General features: G+C 39.9%; 1 protein-coding gene across 1 annotated transcript in view; it reads left to right on the top strand.

The window, feature by feature from the left end:
- Ser (protein serrate) overlaps positions 1–21,227 on the top strand; it is a 311,007-nt gene that overhangs the window by 247,856 nt on the left and 41,924 nt on the right. Inside the window, exons 7-11 of the mRNA XM_083118768.1 lie at positions 1,320–1,553; positions 16,576–16,689; positions 17,646–17,852; positions 18,959–19,086; positions 19,673–19,823. Of these exons, the coding sequence (XP_082974894.1) occupies positions 1,320–1,553; positions 16,576–16,689; positions 17,646–17,852; positions 18,959–19,086; positions 19,673–19,823 (834 nt within the window). The remainder of the gene's footprint in view (positions 1–1,319; positions 1,554–16,575; positions 16,690–17,645; positions 17,853–18,958; positions 19,087–19,672; positions 19,824–21,227) is intronic.

Here is a 21,227-nt window from a genome sequence, read left to right as displayed (position 1 = left end):
TATTGATTCAGGTGATGGCGACTGTTGACGAATATTCATCTCTCGCATACAGATGGACGAAGCATTGAAAAAAAATGCGAAATATTCATCTATAAGATTCATCAACTTTGGAAGAATATCTACGCGCTACATAGTTGAGAAAGAACCAAATTTGGTTCTGAAAGAACGGAGTTTGCAACATTGATATTCAACTCCCTCTCCCATCTCCAGTTTTCCCTATCAATGGTTATGCATGATCCCAGCTCGCTCCATCACTTGAAGACCCCTGTTTCCTTTGTCAGTATGCCATATCCTGATAAGCTCTTTAATCCCCCTATTCAATCACTTTGTTTTACATTTTTTTCCCTTCTTTCTTTCCGTGCCAATAAACATTCAATTCTAACTTCCACTGTTATGTGTTTTATAGAGCAGCCTGTTTCTGAATTCTTTTTTCGGACAGGAATTCGCCTGCTCGATTCGTTATACCTCCTCTCCTCTGGCCCTAACTGGGTTTGCGGCTTTTTTATGCTTCTGTCTTTTTTTCTCTTTTTTTATTGTCGAAGTCTGGATTTCGTGCTTAATGATCCGGCATAGAAAAACACACGTGTTGAAGTCCACACGATGAAATTGTGAAAGATCATCCAGTTACGTTTCATGCAGACTAACCTGTTTTGTCGCAGCTGTAGAAGAAAATGAAAGCTCGTATTGATTTTCTATATAGGACCTTTGTGTTCCCTACGGACATTTGTGCCTTCCATTATGCATTTATTTTCGTGTTTTGTGCTTCAACTGCAATGATATTTTCCCAGTTCGTCTTATATCTTCTATTTTTACATATTCTGTAGGTACAATACTTTTTCAACTATTGTATTAACGTAAAATGTCCTCAAATACCTTAGTTCAACGTGCTGAAACGCAAAAGTGGATACATAGAGGTGGGCCCGTCTTTTATGTTCGGGAAATTGTGTGATGTAAGTCGGAGATCCTCACACATTTGTACACAGTGACTATTCTGGAGTATCTTTTTACCAGTTAAGACTTTCTAATAATAATTCAACATAAATTAGCGCATATGTGGAAATTAATTATAGAAATCTTCAAATTATGGTATTATTATACTTCAGAAAATCACTTAACTGTGCCAGCATTCCACCTTGGTGCTGACCATAACGATAAAATAACAATTCAATGGCATCAAGCTTGATACACACAGATGCCCCAAAAGCAGACAGCAAACTGCGTATTTAAACATACGTGCATACGCGTTTGTACGATCAATGTTTCTTTTAGAACCTATTCTTTCTTATACACTAATCATGTACTTCATTCTCTATTTTCAGATCTGAATTACTGCGGTACGCACGAGCCATGCGTGAACGGAGGTACATGCGAAAACACTGCTCCCGACCAGTACTTGTGCACATGTCCCGAAGGATTTTCTGGGCCGCACTGCGAGATTGTCGACAACCCCTGTGCTACAGCTCCTTGCAAACATGGTGGCGTCTGTATGGAGCTGGGAGGAGACTTCGAGTGCACCTGCACCCCCGGTTGGGAGGGACTGACGTGCGAGAAGAGTAAGTAAACTTGGTGCAGGATATAAACTCTTTGCATTGCTGGTTTAATTTCAGTTACAGCCCTGCCAATTTCTTATTTGAACTTTCAGTCTGAATCTAACACATAACTCGCCCCATTGGTTGCTTCTTGTCGGTCTGCGCAGGTGCAGAATCTTCTGAGCATGTTTCTGCACATTTTTCAGTGACTTGGCCAAAAAAAAAAAAAAACTGCTTTTTTATCTTCTACGCATGCGCAGCGCAACTCAATGTGTCGTTCATTTAGTTATATAGGGCGACCATAGCGTTTGGGACCAATGGGAGAACTTTATGCCAAGCCCACCTGCAGTCAGAAAACAATACCGCCATTGGTTCGTAACTTTTTTGGCCACTCTGTATTTTACATTGTATCCTCGGAGAAGTTGAATCTAATGATTAATGGTCTTCACCACAATGCTTGATATGTCCTGCTTAAAAATAGATAAATACGCGAAAATAATGTCCCCCTAAAAATGTTCCAGCTGATATGTTACCGCTTTCAGAATCTCTGCGTTCCGAAATCGTAATATATTCATTTTTCAATCTTCCTGTGATAAACAAAAGATGTTTTAATGCAAGTAATGAAAATGTCGAAATATATCAAGAGCTGTTTCCAAAAACTTTGATCATAATAACGTCTGTAAACGCATATACACATTCGAATATCGTAATCTGTTGTCTTCACACGTTGGTTGTATTCCGTGAACGTTGTGCAAATAGGATCATAGCAATACGATGTAATTTTTATTAATTTGCAGCGGATTGTATATATTTGGTTACTCTCGCTTATTTGTATCACGAGGTCAGTCACGACCAAAAGGTGAGGTAGATATGAAAGTATAAGGAGAAATCATTCTAAAATTGACCAGCAGTTACTTTGGACAGCCGCGAGAAAACCCAAGATAGGCCAACAAATTTATACTTTCAATCTTTGTAAAACAATTTTACAGACGTGGATATGATGTTTGAGACGAAAAGATGAAACATGGAAGCACAAAGTTCAAGACTCAGTAAATGAATCAAAGTGAAAGAAGGAAGAGGATAACTGCTGGTCACACACGGAGAAGGCAGGAGTATGGAGCGGAATCGAGGAGGAAAATGGCAAAGAAGTGAGTCAGAAACGACGTGGAGAAGTGTCTAGAATGTTGGAATGAAATAAACAGACCTGACAGGAGATCAAAGACCTCTGCAGAATATGACTCTCGTAATAGGAACCAAGAGAATTAAGCAAAGAACAAAAATATGTAGATCACCCCCTGAGTAGTAGTAGCAGATATTCGCATGTGTGTGGGAACATCTTCATGTTTCGTGTCAGTATGTGCAAGATTGTGGGAAAGGGATGCGTCCACGTCCTATGCGTGTATAGTACCGATTTTTTTTCCGTCAACACAGAATCTCGTAGAAGCCACAAAAATCTTAGAGTGGGTCATCCTGTACGTTGACCTTCAGGAGCGGAATCGGTATTCTCACGTTTCGGTAGCATCGCGTGGTTCCTCAATGAAGAGCAGGGAGTCTGAAGAAGTCCAAGCTAAGGGAGTGGCAGCGCTTCAGAGGGACACACCCAGTACGTCGCCTCACGCAACGTAAGAGTTCCTTCCAGCAGGTGGATGCGTGTGTGTATGTAACGCATCTTCCAGGCCATTAGAAACTGTGAGGGAAAAAGACAGAAAAGGGGAGAGGGCCCCTTCGACATGGGGTTTCTCACGCTATTTTTATTGGATGGGAATTTCAGAATCTGCAATCGCATGGCAACATTTTGTTTCTTCCTCTTTTGCATTGATTGTCAAAGTTTGGACCATGAATGAGTTTCTTGTGAATGGATTGGATTTGCATGTGCTGGAAGAATACTGATATACAGTAGCATAAGTGGGAATTGTATGATACTAGCTCTATCATGACCGGCATTTGTTTCTGCTTTGAGGACATTTGAGCACAAATTCAAATTTCAGCATAAAGTCTATCTGTCTAGTCCACCTCCAGACATATACATAGTCAGCAGAGCTGTGTTAAAACACTAGCGTCTAAAAACAGAATGATTCAGCATCAATAATGAACACGAGAGGAGAAATTATTCCTCCTTGTTCTTCTTGGGAAAGAGGTTGAGAAAATGAAGACACTACGGTTTACTGATGATATAGCAATATGTAAAAGTAGTGAAGAAGGAATACAGAAATAGTTTGATGGTTGGATCGAGAGAATCCAATACAACAAGAAATGAATCTGAAAACATACCAAGACTACATACCAAGACTAAGGCTGGAAAAAGGTGAGTTTGTCAGGTTTAAAATATCTTAAGAAGCATAGAACAGAATAGGACAACTGGGTACGGGATTCGTTGGCAGTGTAGAGAGACCAATACTAAGCAAAAACGTGTCACTGAAATGCAAGAAGGCAATATACCACACCTAAAGAAGTATATACCTGTAGTTACACATGTTCCAGATGCGTGGGTAAAGAAGGGAAGAAACAGAAGCAAGATGCAAGCAGTGGAGGCGGTATGGGTATACGGAAAGAGACGAACGGAATGAGCACACGGTGCACAAAAGCGAAAAAATAACCAAGGGGAGAGATCTAGGAGGAATATCTGGAACGATCAAGTAATGGAGAGTGTGATTCGGACATAGTCGAAACGTCGGAGAAAATGCATGCAGTACACAATGACTGGAACAAAGGCCAAAGTAGATCAAGAAGTCGGTGGAAGGAGCAGGAAATGGAGAGTTTGAGAAGAAATCAGGAGAGAGGGTGGAGAGGCTTGACACACACAAGACGAGAGAGAGGATTACATGCGAGAAAATCGAAGTATGTAAATAATGAGGAATTAGGTAAAGGGTTATTTTTTACTTTCTGGATTAACAATATTTATGTCCATTTTGACTGAGGAGATTTTCCCGTAGTTAAGCTCAGTCCGTACATATACACATGCTCTACCTGACGCACCTGTCTCTAAGGATACGAACCGAGAATTCCCATTATCTTTCCCTGGAGTGGGATCAACAGGTACAAACATAAATAATCAAAACAGCAAATTTGCAACTCGTGCGAAATTATTATTTTTTCGTGCACGTAGTCTGACACCATGGCAACTTTCGATTCGAATTCGCTGTCCGTCGCAGTCGTTCATTAATTCCATCAGCTCGAGTGTTCGATGAGCTCTCGTCGTGATGCGTCCCTGTCAGTAACGGCTTTGCAGCGAAACAAAAGTTTTCGTGATGGACGAGCGTCGCCTCTGGGGGTCGTCCGGGCAGTCCGTTGAACCAAAACAGGCGAGGTGACAACGGGCATCTGACGCGAAGGACACGAAGGCTATACTCGAGCAGCTCCGGGCAGTGCCTGTTTCTCCATTCAAAATAACGATCGAACGAAAGTTACACTTACCCAGATCGGTTCTTGTTTTTTCACCAGCCAGATGAGCTAGTCAGTAATTGATCTTGTCCACACGCACAGTCAGTCCACTTTTGTGTCTCGCCTTTTCTTCTCAAAGCACAAGTCTGACAATAGTTCGGTGATAACAGTTAGACGTCTAGATGTCCTTGGATCTATTCCTGGTAAAAGGTGTGGGTTTCCAAAGGGGAAGCAGAGTGGGCCACGCTCCTTCCCCTCTTGAAAGGGAGTTTGAGGTAAAAATTTCAGATTTCATACATTCAATTGAATAACAATACATTATGGAGAGTGGTTTGTCGCAAAACAAAAACCTCGAGAATTACAAATTCAGGCAATGTTTGGGGTGGGGATACAGTTGGAAATTGAGTTTGGTTTGAGTTGGTGTTTTAAGTCCACTTTATGCACAGTAAGGCTAATCGGGACTGGACCTACAGTTTAAAGTGGGATCCGAACCACTTGTGCCCCACCGGGTATCGAACCCGGGACCCCTCGATTACAAGGTAATGACGCTACCACTGCGCCATGGGGGAGGCCCAGTTGGAAATTGAAATGCATCCTGGAAAATATTTTGCGTACAGCCTTGACTAAGGCATTCGTTCGACATCATTATCCATTTCCACCGTCACGTGTCTGTAACAATGGAAACAGACTTGAAAACTTAAAGAAAGAGACTTCGTTGGCACATCAAAAATGGATGTGTCAACCAAATGGACTGTGTATTTTTGTTGATTTTAAAATTTGTAGGTTTCAAGAAACCCAAGTATTCAGAACAAATCGGCGTCTTGCTTCAAAACCCTTCTTCTTGTCACGGTGCCGTATTGTTGCTGCTGTAATTGTAATAGGACTTTATGTACACCGTGTTTTGAAGATATTGGATTTGAAATTCCTGCTGGTCTCGCCATTTAAGAATGGTGCAACCTCCACCAGTGCCCTTTTCCGAGCATTCCATCACCGAAACGCTGCCGATACGATGTCAAGCCGTTTTTGTTGGGGGTAGGTGGATTGAACCGGGTTGTAGATTACGTTGATTGTTATCGAACGCACACATCTTCAGATGGCTGTGGGAAAGGAATGAGGATCCTCTCGTAATCTTATTACTCTGCCTGGTGAAGAGATCACTGTCATCCGAAGCCCAAGGGTAACGAATCTCTCACAAGACACCAGGGTAGGCTGAAGGAACGAGTGCCTGGGACTGTCAAACCAGATTCAAACAGGAACGTTGCTTGCGTACGCTGTTAGTGGCTGTAGGGGACGCGACAGTGTTTCGTATCGTGTTTCTACTGTGGTACCGAGAACAGATTTATTCAAGTCTAGAATTGCACGGAGTCTGCAGATAGGCCGAAACCCGCCTCGAACTTAGTTAAATTCCATATCCTAACCTGAACATACACATTCGCGCATGTAATGCGATTATTTTATTGTCGTCACAAACTTTCTATATTTGAGCGAGCCCTTGTTACATTACCCGCCTTTATCTAACACCATTCGCCCGAATTTTGCAAATCTCCTTCTTTCCGAATTATCCAGAAGTGTTATTCTTCTTTTCATATACATTGTTCCTTTCACAATATTGTCAATAAACCATGTCGACATGTGATATGGCCTATCCAGTTTTTCTTTGCAGATGTTATTGTTTCCATTCAACTCTTCGTTCAAAACTCCCTCTTAGAGAGGGGAAGGGGGAGCGATAGAGCGAGCAGCGATGGCATTAAAAGAAATATAGAATAATTTTGGCTGTATGGTTCAAATTTCCAGTTTCTTTTAAATCCACTTTGCCCTCACATAGGCAAATCGGGACTGGACCTACATTCCAGAAAGTGAGATGCGAACCACTGTGCAATGCGACTCCACCGTAGTTTGAACCCAAAACCCCTTTATTACAAAGACACCACTACGCTATCGGGGAGACCCTCAGGGAACATTTCATTTGATGAGAAAGGTAATGCAAGTCAAAAACGGAAAAATGGAACAATATTCGGAAGTATCTAGAGCGGGGGGGGGAGGTCAAAGTCCTTTATTTTATTTTATTTTTTTATGCAGGGCCAATCGCTACTTCAGCCTTAAAATCAAGTTAGAGGTTATAGAAGCATTAGGGAGGCCGACATAAAAGAAAAACCTCGGGGCGAAGTTTGGGCATACCAGCTCTAGAACTTCAGGAGAAAGGACTCTGTGTTGGGAGGCACAATAGTGGGGAAAATAGAAAATACAATATTAACGCTATTCCAGGGGGATGGTGGGCATGCAGAAGTGGCTTAAAAGAGGAAGTAGGAAGAGTGCGTATGAAGTGCCTGTTCCGACGTCGGAAGAATGAATGTAGAGCAAATGAAAATCGTAAAATGAACTTATAAGTACTAAACTAAAGAAGTACATTACATAATTCAGTAAGTAAAAGTTTACCAATAAAATATATTTACATGATTGATTGATTGATTGAATTGTTGTTTTAAGTCCACTTTATGCACAGAAAGACTAATTGGGACTGGACCTACAGTTTTAAAGTGGGATCCGAACCACTATGTGTCTCAACCGGATATCGAACCCGGGACCCCTTGATTACAAGGCGAGGACGCTACCACTGCGCCATCGGGGAGGTCCCGATATCTACATGAGAGATTGTATTTATGCATATATGAATTAATTAATTAAAATTGCTGGGTGCTTCGGCACATGTGACCATTTTGCACTCCTCAATGTATACGGGGAAATAGCCCCTTATCTAAATTTCTTACGTAAGAGGTAAAAAAAGGGGTGTAAAAAGCCCCTTAGGAAAAGCTAAAAGTGCAAGGTTGTAAAGGGACCTGCACAAGACAAACGCAACACATTAACAAATAAGAATCTTCTAAAAGCTTCCTCACAGAAGACAGTGGAAGGGACCAGCTTTTCTCAAAAAGCTTAAATCAATTGGTAAAACACTGTCGTCATCTCTTAACAAGGATGATAAATAGTTGGGAAGATTAAAAGTTCAGTGGAATATTAAATTGTCAAAAGAAACTTCTAGTTTCTTATCAAATTAGTATATTTGAGTTCTGTAGCCGTTCATGTTATATTATTATCATGGTTATGTTTGATAGAAGTATGTTTGGTTCATAAGAAATCAAAACACAATAGAAGAAAAGTATTGCATTGTTGACCTCCCCCCAGACCCCAAGGGCGGGTGAAGAACCACTACCGAAATGTAGTGAAACTGGTTAAACGATATTCAAACAGTTTCCCCTTTGTCTAGATCAGAGTTCAAGTTAAGAATTGCCTTTTTAAAAAACAGCCAACCGGATGCTGGGTAAACCTGATTGTCGATTTCCTTTCAACACCTTCCGCTGGGAATAGCTGGGCCTGCCAGTTATTGCTTAATTATATTTTAGGAACAATTGTACATACCTTGCCGGCTCACTCTCAACTTTCTTGGGTGGGAACAACACCTGAAGCACTGTAAGCAATTAAGTCATCAGCACCCAGTGGGATTTAATTTACGATATAGCAATTTGAAGAACTTTTAAGAAGAACCTTATGGAGCTGTACCGTGTCTTTCACATCGAAAGTTCCATCTCTCTCTCGCAGTGTTTGTATTGGTAGGTGTAAGGTAGTAGAAGTACTAGACAATGGATAATCTCAATTAACATTGTGTGCCAAATTTTGTGTTCTTTCACTGTTGGAGAAGGAATGCTATATGGAAGTTAAGTGGAATGACAGTCCCATGCAGCAAATCATTGAGTATTTGATTCAGTATTTTCGAAGAAGTGTAAATCGTGTTTTGGGCATATCACTCATACACAGTTCTTGTCACCATGGTCTGTAACCTTGTATGGGTTTCTGTCTGCTCGACGATATTGCCCCAGGCTGTCTTGTACTCCCCCCCCCCCCGTTCCTTTCTCCCACTTTTTGAAGCTTACTCCCAAGACGTTTTACATTCATACCTATAGCTCTATTTTCCAGCTGTAGATTTACATTTTCTTACGTTCTCTGTTCTGTTTCCTTCTATACGCTCGATGTGTTCTAGACAAGTAATTCTTTGAGATTTTTAAAAATCTAGTTATCTTCATTTGTCTAATTCGTTATTGGTCCTTCCTTTCAATTTTCCTTTCCATACTCCATTATGGTCTTGTGTAGGTTTTCATAATCTTCTCCGCGCTTTTTCTCTCAAAGTCCATCAACCTCCTGTCTATTTTCCTTAATATCCACGTTTCAGAATTACATGTGGCTATAGGCCCAATCTAGATGAACCAATATAAATGGACATCTAATTAAATAGTTTATTAATAAACTTATTTACGTGATATGCTTTACTTGCCGCTGCCGTTCTTGCACTGCTTCCCCGATGATGTAGTGGCAATGTTGCTGTTGTAGCGGTAATAATGCTGTTGCCTTATAATGTAGGGGTACCGGGTTCGATTCCAGGTGGAGGCAGGCACAGACTGGTTCGGATCCCACTTTAAACTGTAGGTTCAGGCACGATTGGCCTATCTGGGCATAAATAACTTTTACTTTATTCTTGCACTGATTTCTTCTTGTATGTATTTTATTCTTATAGAGACACCTACGCAATGTATCTATTTTATATTTCCTAAGGGTTCCATAGTTCATTTGATACATTTTGTTTTACAATATTTACTCATTTTTAACTTAGTAGCAGCACCATTAAAAAAGCCCAAAATGGCCCTCCTATTCGACCTTCGAACAGGGAAAACATGTTATACCTAATTAAAGATAGCTTTCCTCCCTTAACCTTCTATGCGTTGACCTTCAGACGCAGTAAATACCTTTTGCCTTATCTGTAGTTCTCATTGTCTTGCGCAGCGTAAAGGGCGGCGTTAAAGGGTAATAAATAAACTAATGGCTAGCCGGGGATTTGGCAACTGCTAAGAGAAAGGTCACTACCGCGATTTTCAGTCGTTTCCAGGAACAATCAGGTTTTTCGGTTTGTTTGGCCCACCGTTCGGCTACTCCGGTTGCTTTTGTACAAATTAAACTGTCAGGGCGATGAGATAATTATCGCAGTTCTCGATTCTCGCCGTTTAAGAGGCGTGTTGGATGAGTTGTCGATGTTGCCAAGCGTGTCTCTCCCGCTCAGGAGGTAGGCATTCCTGTTTGGTTCACGCGAGCGAGGAGGAAAATGGGATTTCCAATTAGATTTTTCCGCGTACCGTTAAGTCTCCTGTTTTTACCTTTTCCTTTCTATCTTGTAGGTAAAACCAGAATCTCGGCTATGAATCGTAGCCCGGCGACCATCGGTCGCTTGCTCAGCTAGTACCCATAATTTGTTCAGCGACCATTCTCCACTTTCTCGACGAGCATTGATCACTTGCTCTGCGAACATTGATACTAGTTCAGCGAAATCGATCACTTACTTGGGTGTAAGGGGCGGTCTTCCTTGTAGTACGCCTAATTGTCAACCTCACTTCCACGTAGTACACCCTGGACTGCATTTTGCAGACGAACGAGGCTCTGGCGACTGGCCCTGACCAAATTCTGTGTGTCGTCCTGTTATTTGTCCTTATGTGTGCTGAGTGCCTCTTTACAGCCTCAGCTTTTAACCAAAGTCAGAATATTTTAATATTTAGTTACGACATGACATTAGTTATGTTTATTTTAGTTCTGTTAACCTAAGCCAGAATGTTTGTCTCCCAACATTACATATATGTCATTATTTACATTTTAGTTCAGGTAAGGGGCTGGACCCCGTATAAAGTGACGGGTACAAAATAGCCTAAGTGCTGACGCACCCAAAATTTTAAATTCAAAATGAAAATAAAAAATCGATCACTTGCTCAGTGATCATTCGAGACTTTTGTTCGTTGGGCATCATTCAGATACTTAACGCACCGTACAGCTCCTGAAATATAAGCCAAATTGCCATTGTAATTGTAAATCCTGTAGTTATAAAATACTATGCTATAAAACTAAAGAAACTGAAAAATATTATATTATATATTAATATATAATAATTATATTATAATTAAATTATAATCATAAAACGGAAAATATATATAATCTAAGCCAAACATTATACAAGATGAATTACCGCTGCAAAATGTGTACAGAAGTTTCCTTACCAATTTAAATAACTTATACATGCGTTTTCATTAGTGCAAATACAGTATTTGCCGGCATATGGCACACTCCTTTTTTGTACACATTTTTGAGGAAAAAGGTTTAAATTACAATATTTGAAATATAAAGTAATATGTATGTCTACTTCAACAAATAACTTACCTAATCTAACTAGGAAAGAATACATTTTCATCTTCTGCGTCCAAACCCAGACATTCATCTCCAGGGCTAAATGAAGAGTCACTTGAAACCTCTTCTAAATCAGAATCTGAGTCCTCATTCAACAAATTGTCCTCTGTACCATCCAGTGCATTACCAATGCCTGTCTTATTTTTCATGGAGCTTTGAACCATTCACAATGTTGTGAAAGTCTAAGTCTCTTTCTTCTTCCAGATGGTGTAATCTGAGTATCGGCGTATACGACGCATCCTGTTTTCCAGACCTATTTTTAAAGGGGAAAAAAGTGCGTCTTATACGCCGGCAAATACGGTACTTGACCGAAGTCAGATCAAGATATTTCATTCTCTCATAATTTTTCCTGTTCATAGCCACTGTGACTGAAATTGGTGACAAAGTAGAAAAATTCAAGAGGTGGTATTTTTTTTTACACTAGCTGCTCGAATTAAAAAAAAATGCTTACCTATTTGTACACTGTTCACATAAAGTGGCACATACTTCAACTTTCCAACCTTATAAAATGTGCAACTTTATCTGTACAGGAGTGTACAATTATAAGAAAAACATAATACATTTAATCACATTCAAACATGGTGCGAGTTATATACGATGCCCTCCTCCGTTCCTGCCCTCCCGCCGAGTTAAAGTACTTTGATAAAGAAGGTAAAATGTGTCTTCCAAAAAAAATTTTGGTGTAATATCTATGGCACAAAGTAGTCTTGTAGATGATCTACGTTATTAACTTGTAAAATTGGATATATATATATATATATATATATATATATATATATATATATATATATTTAAATTGATTTTTGCCCTTTTCAAACTGGCGATTTGGAAGTTTTTCACGCAAGGTTCAATTCTCCAACGTTTCAACTTTCAGTTAATGTGTCTTTAACAATCATATAGAGTTCTGTTTTCTACCTTTATATTCTATCCCTTAGTTTAATCGTAAAGATGAGGTTTGAACGGTTAGCTGATGAAAGTGATAAGGATTACTACAGTGGCACTTCCCTGCTTGAATCTGTATTCCAGATGAGAACTATTAATACATTGGAGTTTCGATATGGAGTCAACGAGCCAGGAATCTGCGTTATTCTGTACGTTCCCGAGAACGAGATTAGCGAGACGAAACCGAGAACGTTGCAGCCTTCATCATTCATTAAACAAGAAGACACTGGGGCATCCTTATATATATAACCAACCATCTGACTCCACTTGCACTAGTCGCAGGTCATCACGTGGAACAACATTTGAACCGAGCACATCTTGTAAACATATAATGAAGCCACATTATTCACGAAATATAGTTTCCCAATCACAAAGAAACCACTACCGGCCTCTGCCCATTATCGTAGTTCTTTTTTTCTTTACTCCGTACCCGCTACTTTACTTTTCTCTTTTTCTTTCGTGACCTTGCCGATATGGCAACATTGGTCGCATCGTGGTCCAGACAGAACCGTCCCCCTGTTATTTTCCAGGGTTTAAATTAATTGGATTTTCGAGAAGGCATCCGACCATTTCCTTCAATAGGCACTGCTGTTGGTTTAGGTGTATACCTGCCAAACAACAGCCCATAGTTCCACCAGTCTTCGCCAGGTGGAGATAGCGGCGGCAGAGTGGTGGATGTTCCCTGTGCTACTCTATGTAAGGCACCAGTGATGCTAACCGCAGAGAAAAAGAGCTGGAATGAAACCTGGAGTTTTCTGCTCGTTTGTAGTAAAAGGCATCGTTATCGTTATTCAAGACAATTGAACGGTACAATTATGCGACGTAGAACGGTAAAACAAACAGGGACCTGGCAGTCACTGTAGTTGCATACTTACCAAATATGCAGCATGTGGAAAACCTCAAGTTATAAAAGCAGCCTTAGTTCTAGCAAGAATGAAAATCTGGTAGCATACCTCCTCGTTCGCACATTGTCACTATTTCTACCTTGGCTCTCCTCGGTGGCGTGTTGTTGGCGCTGTCAAGGAGTTGACCGTTCGATCCCCGGCGAGGACACATTGCACACCGGTTCTGATCCTACTTTAACATGTAGGTTCAATCCGATTAGCTTATCTGACCGTAAAAGTAATTTTAGAACAAACTACGTATTTCCATCTTTCTGTTCGCCCCTTCCCTCTCTGTCTCTCTTGCTCCTTTTCTCTATCATGGAAATTGTGAAATACACACATGTAGGTAGCCCTTTAGTTTCAACAACAATACTCATTATTATATTCACATACACTGTGAGAATTTACAGTGTTCTACCGTTAAAATTAAACAGTACGCCTGTTAATTTATAAAAAACGGGACGCATCCGTCTTTTTCATTGGCGAAGGTGCATTTATGTCGTCGCCTCTCTATGATTTTGACTAAAATAAGAAGCAGCCGCTTGGAACACTAAACACAAAAATACTCATACATGTTATATATGTGTATATAGGCCTGTAGCACAGCATTCAAATATAGCAGAAAAAGATCAGATTTAAATATGAATATTTTATCTTTCATAACTATAGATAATGATTATTTTTAACTTTGTAATATCTCTTAATACTTTAAAGACGACCAAGATCATTTTTTATGCAGTAGTTGGATGGCAGCGAAAATTGGCGGTTTTAGACAGTCGTCTCTCCAGTCTCCAGAAATTGTACTCTCCAATTTTATAGTGTATTCTCTCTTCAACTTTTATATCCGAATGCTCTGTTTTATTGTCTTTCTCTTGCATCTGTATTAACTTATGGTATTTTAAGAAGACAACAAACCGTATTCCGGGGAAATATAACTTAGTTGTAAAGTTATTCAGAAACCAATGACTCCAGTGCTCAGTGTGGCTTAGAGTCTGTGAACTGTGTTGCCCCATGGTTGACAACATGATAAAGTAGTATTCAAATCTAAATAAAAAACGGTTGCGTCCTGTTTTTGTAAATTAACATACTGTTGAATTTTAACTGTAATATTGTGAATTTTGCGTTAACATCCAACCGCGTGGTTCAGATTCCACTTCTACGATTACCGATCCTGTCTTGATTGTTTGTTTGATGGAAATTTTGTTTTAAGTCCACTTTATGCACAGATAGGTTAAATGTGACTGGACCTGCAGTTCAAAGTGTGATCCGAACCACTATGTTCATAAACCGGGTATCGAACCCGGGACCCCCGTAATTATAAGGCGACGACGTTACCACTAAACATCAGGGTGGCCCGATCCTGACTTAGCCTTCATGATGCACACGGTAGACTTCTTTCAAAAGTTATTTTTGTGTGCGTAGTGGTAACGTCGTAGGCTTGTAATCAAGGAGACCCGGGTTCGATGTCGGGTGGAGGCACAGTGATTCGGTTCAGTCCCGAGTAGTCTGCTTGCCAATAAGGTGGACTTTAACTTTCCTCAACGATTTGTCTGGTTTTAGGGAAATTTTATCCGTGGAGATTGGAAACACTGACATTCGAGATGATACATCTCAGAAGAACAGAAAGGTAGTGTAGGGGGTGGCCGCGGAGGCCAAAGGAAAGATTAAAAAAAGAAGACAAAAACGCAACTGTTGCTGGCACGCCAAGGGAAACCACAAGAAGCCGGGAACAACGCAACACGAACCTCAATCATGGGACGAAAACTAATTCCCTCTTATTTATATCGATCTGATCCACCTCTCCGAAGTACGGTGTACGCAGGTACCCAAATCGGTGCAATTGATGGCCGCACGTATCAATTATACGTCATATCTCTCCCAACGGATGCCCAGATCTCATCTTACCCTGGGTAATTATTACGGAAAGGGGATGAAAACGCTGATTACCCCCCTGCAACAATCCCGCTTCCCTCCATTGTCATATCTTCTCATGGAACAACGGATTACTTCAAGTCAATCTTGCCTTGTTTTTCTTCTTTCTTCCTTCGAGTGTCTCGAGACATGATTGTACAGTCAGGGGCAGAAGCAGTATGCGAATTAAACTTTTGTTGGCGAGGGCAGGGGATGATGCCATATCTTGGTAGAGGTATGGACAGGAAATGAGTGAGTGTGTGTGTTGACAGATTGCAGGAATTGTGTTTGGCGTATACACCTTTACACCGGGAAAACAAGTTGTCTCTGAGGAACTTTACTTGGGTAAAAAAAAAAATCACCCGAAATACAGCAGAAAAATATGAAACAATGTCTTGATATAACTTTGTGTTACTTCTGGAAAGTTCCCCAAACAGTTGATTCAGAAACAGTGTGTGAACAAGTTCCCATCAAATATTCCAGGTGGCAGCACAAATGCGAAAGTGTGTAAGATCCACCAGCAGTGTGTAAGCCCAGGTCATTATGAAATTGCAACCTATGTAATCTGAGGCACATGACGTTTGATACTGATCCGCCACAATATTTCTAGTTCTGGTCTGAAAGCAGTGGCGCTAGTGTCGAATGTGAAGCCATTGGAAAGATCGCAGTTCGTGTGTTTTTCAAGAACACAATGGCGCTGCAGTAGCGTGGAACGATATTCATCTCATGAAGAAGCTTAAGCCTTAAAATTTAATGGAAACATTTATTAACAAATATCGATGATGAAAATTTATCTCTGGCATATTCCTCGTTAATTTGCAGCCTGGGCACTAGTAGTTTGGAATTTGAAGTGCATTTGCTTGCAAAACTTGTAGATTTAAATTTCTTGACATGGTCTTTTAGAGAGATCGTCATTAAATGAATATATTTTAAAAGCATAGATTTAAGCAGTAACAGAAGCTAGCAAGGGAATCGCAAAGTAGGGTTCACACAACGTGTCTTAAGTTTCGTGTAGAAAAAATAAATTTATCACGATTAATTATTTAATGCATTGGCAAACTTGTAAATGATAGTTGTGCTTTTCCATTGACCATATATTCGTTTAATGACGAACTCTCTACAACAGAAAGATAATCAGCCAGTAACCCCTTATAGTTGAGCAATTTGTGTGAAGTGGTGCATTTACATACCATGCTAAGGGCAAATGACTGTAAAATCCCGAGAGTTAAACACCTCACAACCTCCCATCTCCCCCTCGACATGTATGTTTCTAGTAAAGCTTCCAGTGACGTCTAGCGTGCATGTAGCGTCCGGTTTTTCATTATTTTCCCCTTTTTCATGTGGGGACGATACTGCGGTCGAAACTTCAATGTTCTATCAGGATCATGCGGAACCTAATTCCCCGCCTGCGTTCCACTTGCAGCCGTCACCCCTATCTTGCCACTGGACTCGTCCAGGTAACGCAAGGGCGCTTGCAACGATGGTTGCGACTAACACAGACTGTATATTCAGGGGTAAAAGAGATGCTTCTAGTCATGAATTGCGGTTATGTTACTACAATCCTGTCACGTATATCTGTAGTTCGTGAAAAAGAAGGGTAGCAATACACTTAAATTTAAGACACACATACATAACACTTCATTTCTTCCTTTCAGATATTGACGAGTGCGCGTCTATTCCCTGCCAACATGGGGGTACATGTGTCGATCAAGTGAACGGTTTCAGGTGCATTTGTCCATCAGGATGGGAAGGAAACATGTGCCAATTCGGTGAGTGGAATCGTACTGCAACAATTTATTTTATCATCAACGTTATTTGTTGTGTAGATAAATTCGCCTATTGTTGTTTCTATACCTTAAATTCTCGTATTACTGACTTTGTGAGGATTATGTAAATTTAATGTTTAACTCTACTTGTATGTACAGTCACCGGCAATAAAAATGGGACACCTATATCCTGAAATGCTCGCTTTCGTGCAAGGCGTGATGTGTGTTGCCTAACTCTAAGGCGTAAAGTGGATTTTATAGCAATTTTTCAATGACAACTTCTACCACCGCCGTATGGTGAAGCGAGCGTTTCAGGATCTAGGTGTCCCATTATTATTGCCGTTGACTGTACTCTTTCCATGCATTGCACAATTTATTCCTCTTGTAATTTACTGTTGTTAGAAGCATTGAAACACGTTTTTTGATTTTATAAATGGCTTAACATTTAAGTGCTTGTGACAACTGTAAACTACAAGAGGAATAAATTAGTTAATCGTAGTAAATTTTGTATTTTTTACTTATACTGCTATCTTCAGTAGAAATAAATACTGTCGAATAGAAAAACATTCAAGTAAAAGTTTCAAAATGACATAACGATTTTAACCCTTCCCTTTCGGGAGTGATGCTTTCTAATTTACTGTAGGGGTGTGAATTTGTTTTGGAGGTGGTGACCAGTGACGTGTGCATGGGGTTTTGGTGCGGTTCATAATCATCCCTTTAGCCCAGAATTCCTGGGAAAAAATGTAAAATGCAGCAGAAGATAGCAAAATATATCCTTTATCCGCTCCTGGTGATGACGTTCTCTCTGTAGGGCTGTGTACACAATCCATGGTTTATGAGAGAGAAGCATGCTTAAATCGTTCACAATACACGTATTTACTTTGCCGTAAGCATATATGCTCGGAACATTGCAGTGTAGTAACACTAACATGTGTTTTTATTTCTTCTCTTCGTTTCAGATGCCGACGAGTGTCAGGGTTCGCCATGCATCAACGCGTATTCCTGTCAAAACTTGGTGGGTGACTACGAGTGCAAGTGCCAGAAAGGATGGGCCGGCAAAAACTGTGATCATAACATCAACGACTGCGTGGGACAGTGCCAAAATGGCGCCACTTGCATAGATCTTGTAAACGATTACCACTGCGCTTGTCAGCCAGGATTTACAGGTGAATATACATTACAATTCGGCATTCATACGTCGACTTTTATGTTCTCTCAATTTTTTCTAAACGCCATGTTCATAAATTTGTGTTTTGATGATTTCCCGGCTCGGGCTAAACATTCATATTTGCAGACTTATGACGCTGTGCGTAATTCACTTGTTTCTCTTCCGTTGAGAACGAGACTTGAATGGACAATCGTCGTCCATGTTCGAATGAAAACAATATAAATTAGGTTTAATTTTATCTGTGAGATTTATGATCACTTCGCTCTTATACGTCTTCTACTGGATTGTTTATATTGCTTCATTTGGCCAGTCATTTGTTTCAATTGTCACACAAACGTAAGTTACAAATACGTACATTGTCGAGGCTGTGAATGATTTAATTGAGCATTCCAAACTAAAATGGGCGATATTGACTATTTTCAATAGAGCTGAAGAGGAGTTTCGGCAATTATTAAAAATAAGGGCTAGACTGCACAATCGGCCCTTGTGTTTTACCGTTTGAAAGTAAAAATAAATATTGTGCGCTAATAGTACGTATTTAACACTTCGAATTGCCACTGTGCATTTCTCAATTTGAAGTCACATTTCTATGAAAAAATAAAAAAAATGCTACTACATTACTTGCCATAGCTGGTTTCCTTGAACCTAATCCATGTTGTAAACACACAGTATTCCAGGTCGAACTTTGGTTTTCAACGGGAATATATATGCGAATTTCCACTAGGATTCAACTTTTTTTAAATCATGTTTTCATTTGTATTTTTTCATGTTTTCATTCAAAGGGACTCTATAGAAAAAGGCGGGTAGCCGGAGCGTAGCATAGCGGAGCGGAGGTGGGGCCGCGGCAGCGGTAGGGGGCGGTAGGTCAATTACCCCAGGGGCGGAGCCCGGAATCGGAGGGGGAATTAATACTACTTTTTTCCACTTCCAAGTGTTTCCTTACCTTAAATTTTACATTTCTGGAATCCTTGATTCATACCTTTTCCAACGATGTATGATACATATTTCTATTAAGAAGGGTCGATTCGACATCCTTACCTATTTTATGCTTAAAATGTGTACATTCTCCCTTCCTGATGGTTGTAAATTGGATGTATTTTGCAGGTCGTGATTGCCACAACGACATCAACGAATGCGAAAGCATGCCCTGTAGGAATGGCGGGGAATGTGTTGATTTGGTGAATGGCTTCCGTTGCATTTGTCCAGTGGGCTACACAGGCACGCAGTGCGAGGTAAGTAATACACTTTCATTTGTTTTTCTTAGGAAACACAATGTATATTAGTGCCTTGCGAATTTGTACGAGCTGCGATGAACTTACTTATGACAGAGAATAATGAAGAGTTGCATACATACATTTCCTTTGTCAAAGGGGCAGGGTTGTGTATACACATATTTCTATTGAAATCAGAAGGTTTCAAACTCTTAGTAGTGTTGTTTATCTCTTTATGAATTTCAGTGTTGTAAATGTTTAAATTTCAAGATTTCATATTTTCTGCATTCAAATAACAAGATTGCTGATTTTTCTTGAACGAGAGTGCAGTTCATAACAAGACGTCTTATTATTATTATATGCTTGGTGTTTTAACCTTTATCATATGTGCTTCATTATTATATGCTTGTAAATTTAACATTTAAAAAAAATATGATATACCTTCAATAATAAAGAAAGTTCTATTATCTGATAAGTGAACTAATGAGAACGAAATGCCAAAATAGACACAGATTTTGAGAATACAGAGATGCAAAGATAGATTATATTACACTGATAAAACATATGAGTGGTTCTTATTGAACTATGATTCTTCTTGTACCAACAGACTGATCACGACTTGTGTAACCCGAATCCCTGTGGAAATGGTGCTCCTTGCTTCAATACCCATTCGGATTACTACTGTCACTGTTCAGAGGAGTGGGAAGGAAAGAACTGCTCCACACCCAGAATTCAGTGCTCGTCTCCTCCCTGTGAAGGTAAGCTTACAGAATATAATGCAGTTTGGTTATTTTTCCACATGTTTTAAGTCCGAATACGATTAATTACTTACACTAAACAACATTCCTCATGGTTCTACATATTGGTTCCACAAATAGAGTTGATTGAATAGCAGATCCATTTGCAGCAAACAGCTAGGGATTCAAACCTAGTCATTTTATCATCTGGATTACATGAAGTCCAATGGCTTATCATTTGCCTACGCAATGAACGCAAGATCCTTCGAATTCCGTACTGCTGTAGTTATTTGTAGCCTACATCATTTTTATACTTATCCACATTAAACAAAGCAAACTTCGAAGATTCCACAATGGGTGAACACTTCGCACAACTCGTCGATATGTCTTCACCCTGGACTGGATTTTGCAAACTAGCGAGGTTCTGGCGTTTGGACCCTTGGCCAGCATAATCCTCTGTGGGAATTGTGTTGTGTGTTTGTGATTGTCCTTTCATCCATTTCATCTTATTACCATTCATCCTCATCTTCACGGTTAGCCAGAAGGACAGAAAAGCCAAGTAAAATAAATCAAGCCAATCAATAAATCGTCGATATGCCTCAATATTTCTTCAGTAGTTCTGGATCTCCAAATTAATACATTATTAACTTTTACAACCGCCAGTTCAAAACCAGAAACAATAAAATGTTCCACTGTACCTAGCAACGTGAATTAAATGACTAGTAGTAAGAAAATTGCCCCTCTCTCCTCATTTAACCAATTGCACAGTCGCAAAGTTATCAAGCCTTTTTGCAAATTTTTCTGTTTCCTTCTTTTAGGATTTCACCTTTTGGTACGTTTTCTAAAATAACACTCACATTGGCACACAAAAAGCAGATTGAAAAACTTGAGGATGTCAGTTTGAACAGATTCTTCCTTCACATATTCTCAACATAAAAAAGAGCAGGGTTACTATTCGAGCACAATACTTACACGCTTCAGCATGAACTTAATGATATGCACGGCCGAGAGGGAGTAATTGTTAATTGTTTCAAAATTGTCCGTCACCATGCATGCACGCTCGCTTTGTCTGGAGCAATGTGAAGTTTGAGAGTTGTATTCAAAGTTTCAACGAAATACGTACATGCAACATGACAATTCCCACCTTTGAAGCACACAGGATACAGAAGATAAGAGAATGAAAATATCACTGGAGAACTTGCCTACACTGTTTTTGGACTTGTCACCGTTCCTACAGACGGGAACAGTTCTGGGTTGTAGGGATGTTAGGAACCAGAAGTTCCCGTGACTGTACGGTCGGGTAAGCTAGAAATGCCTGAAGACCGATAATTCACAAAAGATTTCCTTTCGGCGTTAAAATATATATTAAACCGAACATATTATATTTATTATATTTTTATGCAATTAGAAAATATTAATCACTAG

Source organism: Lepisma saccharinum, chromosome 3, assembly GCF_977018435.1.
Source record: "Lepisma saccharinum chromosome 3, izLepSacc3.1, whole genome shotgun sequence".
Lineage (NCBI taxonomy): Eukaryota > Metazoa > Arthropoda > Insecta > Zygentoma > Lepismatidae > Lepisma > Lepisma saccharinum.
This window is presented reverse-complemented; position numbering and strand designations above follow the sequence as displayed.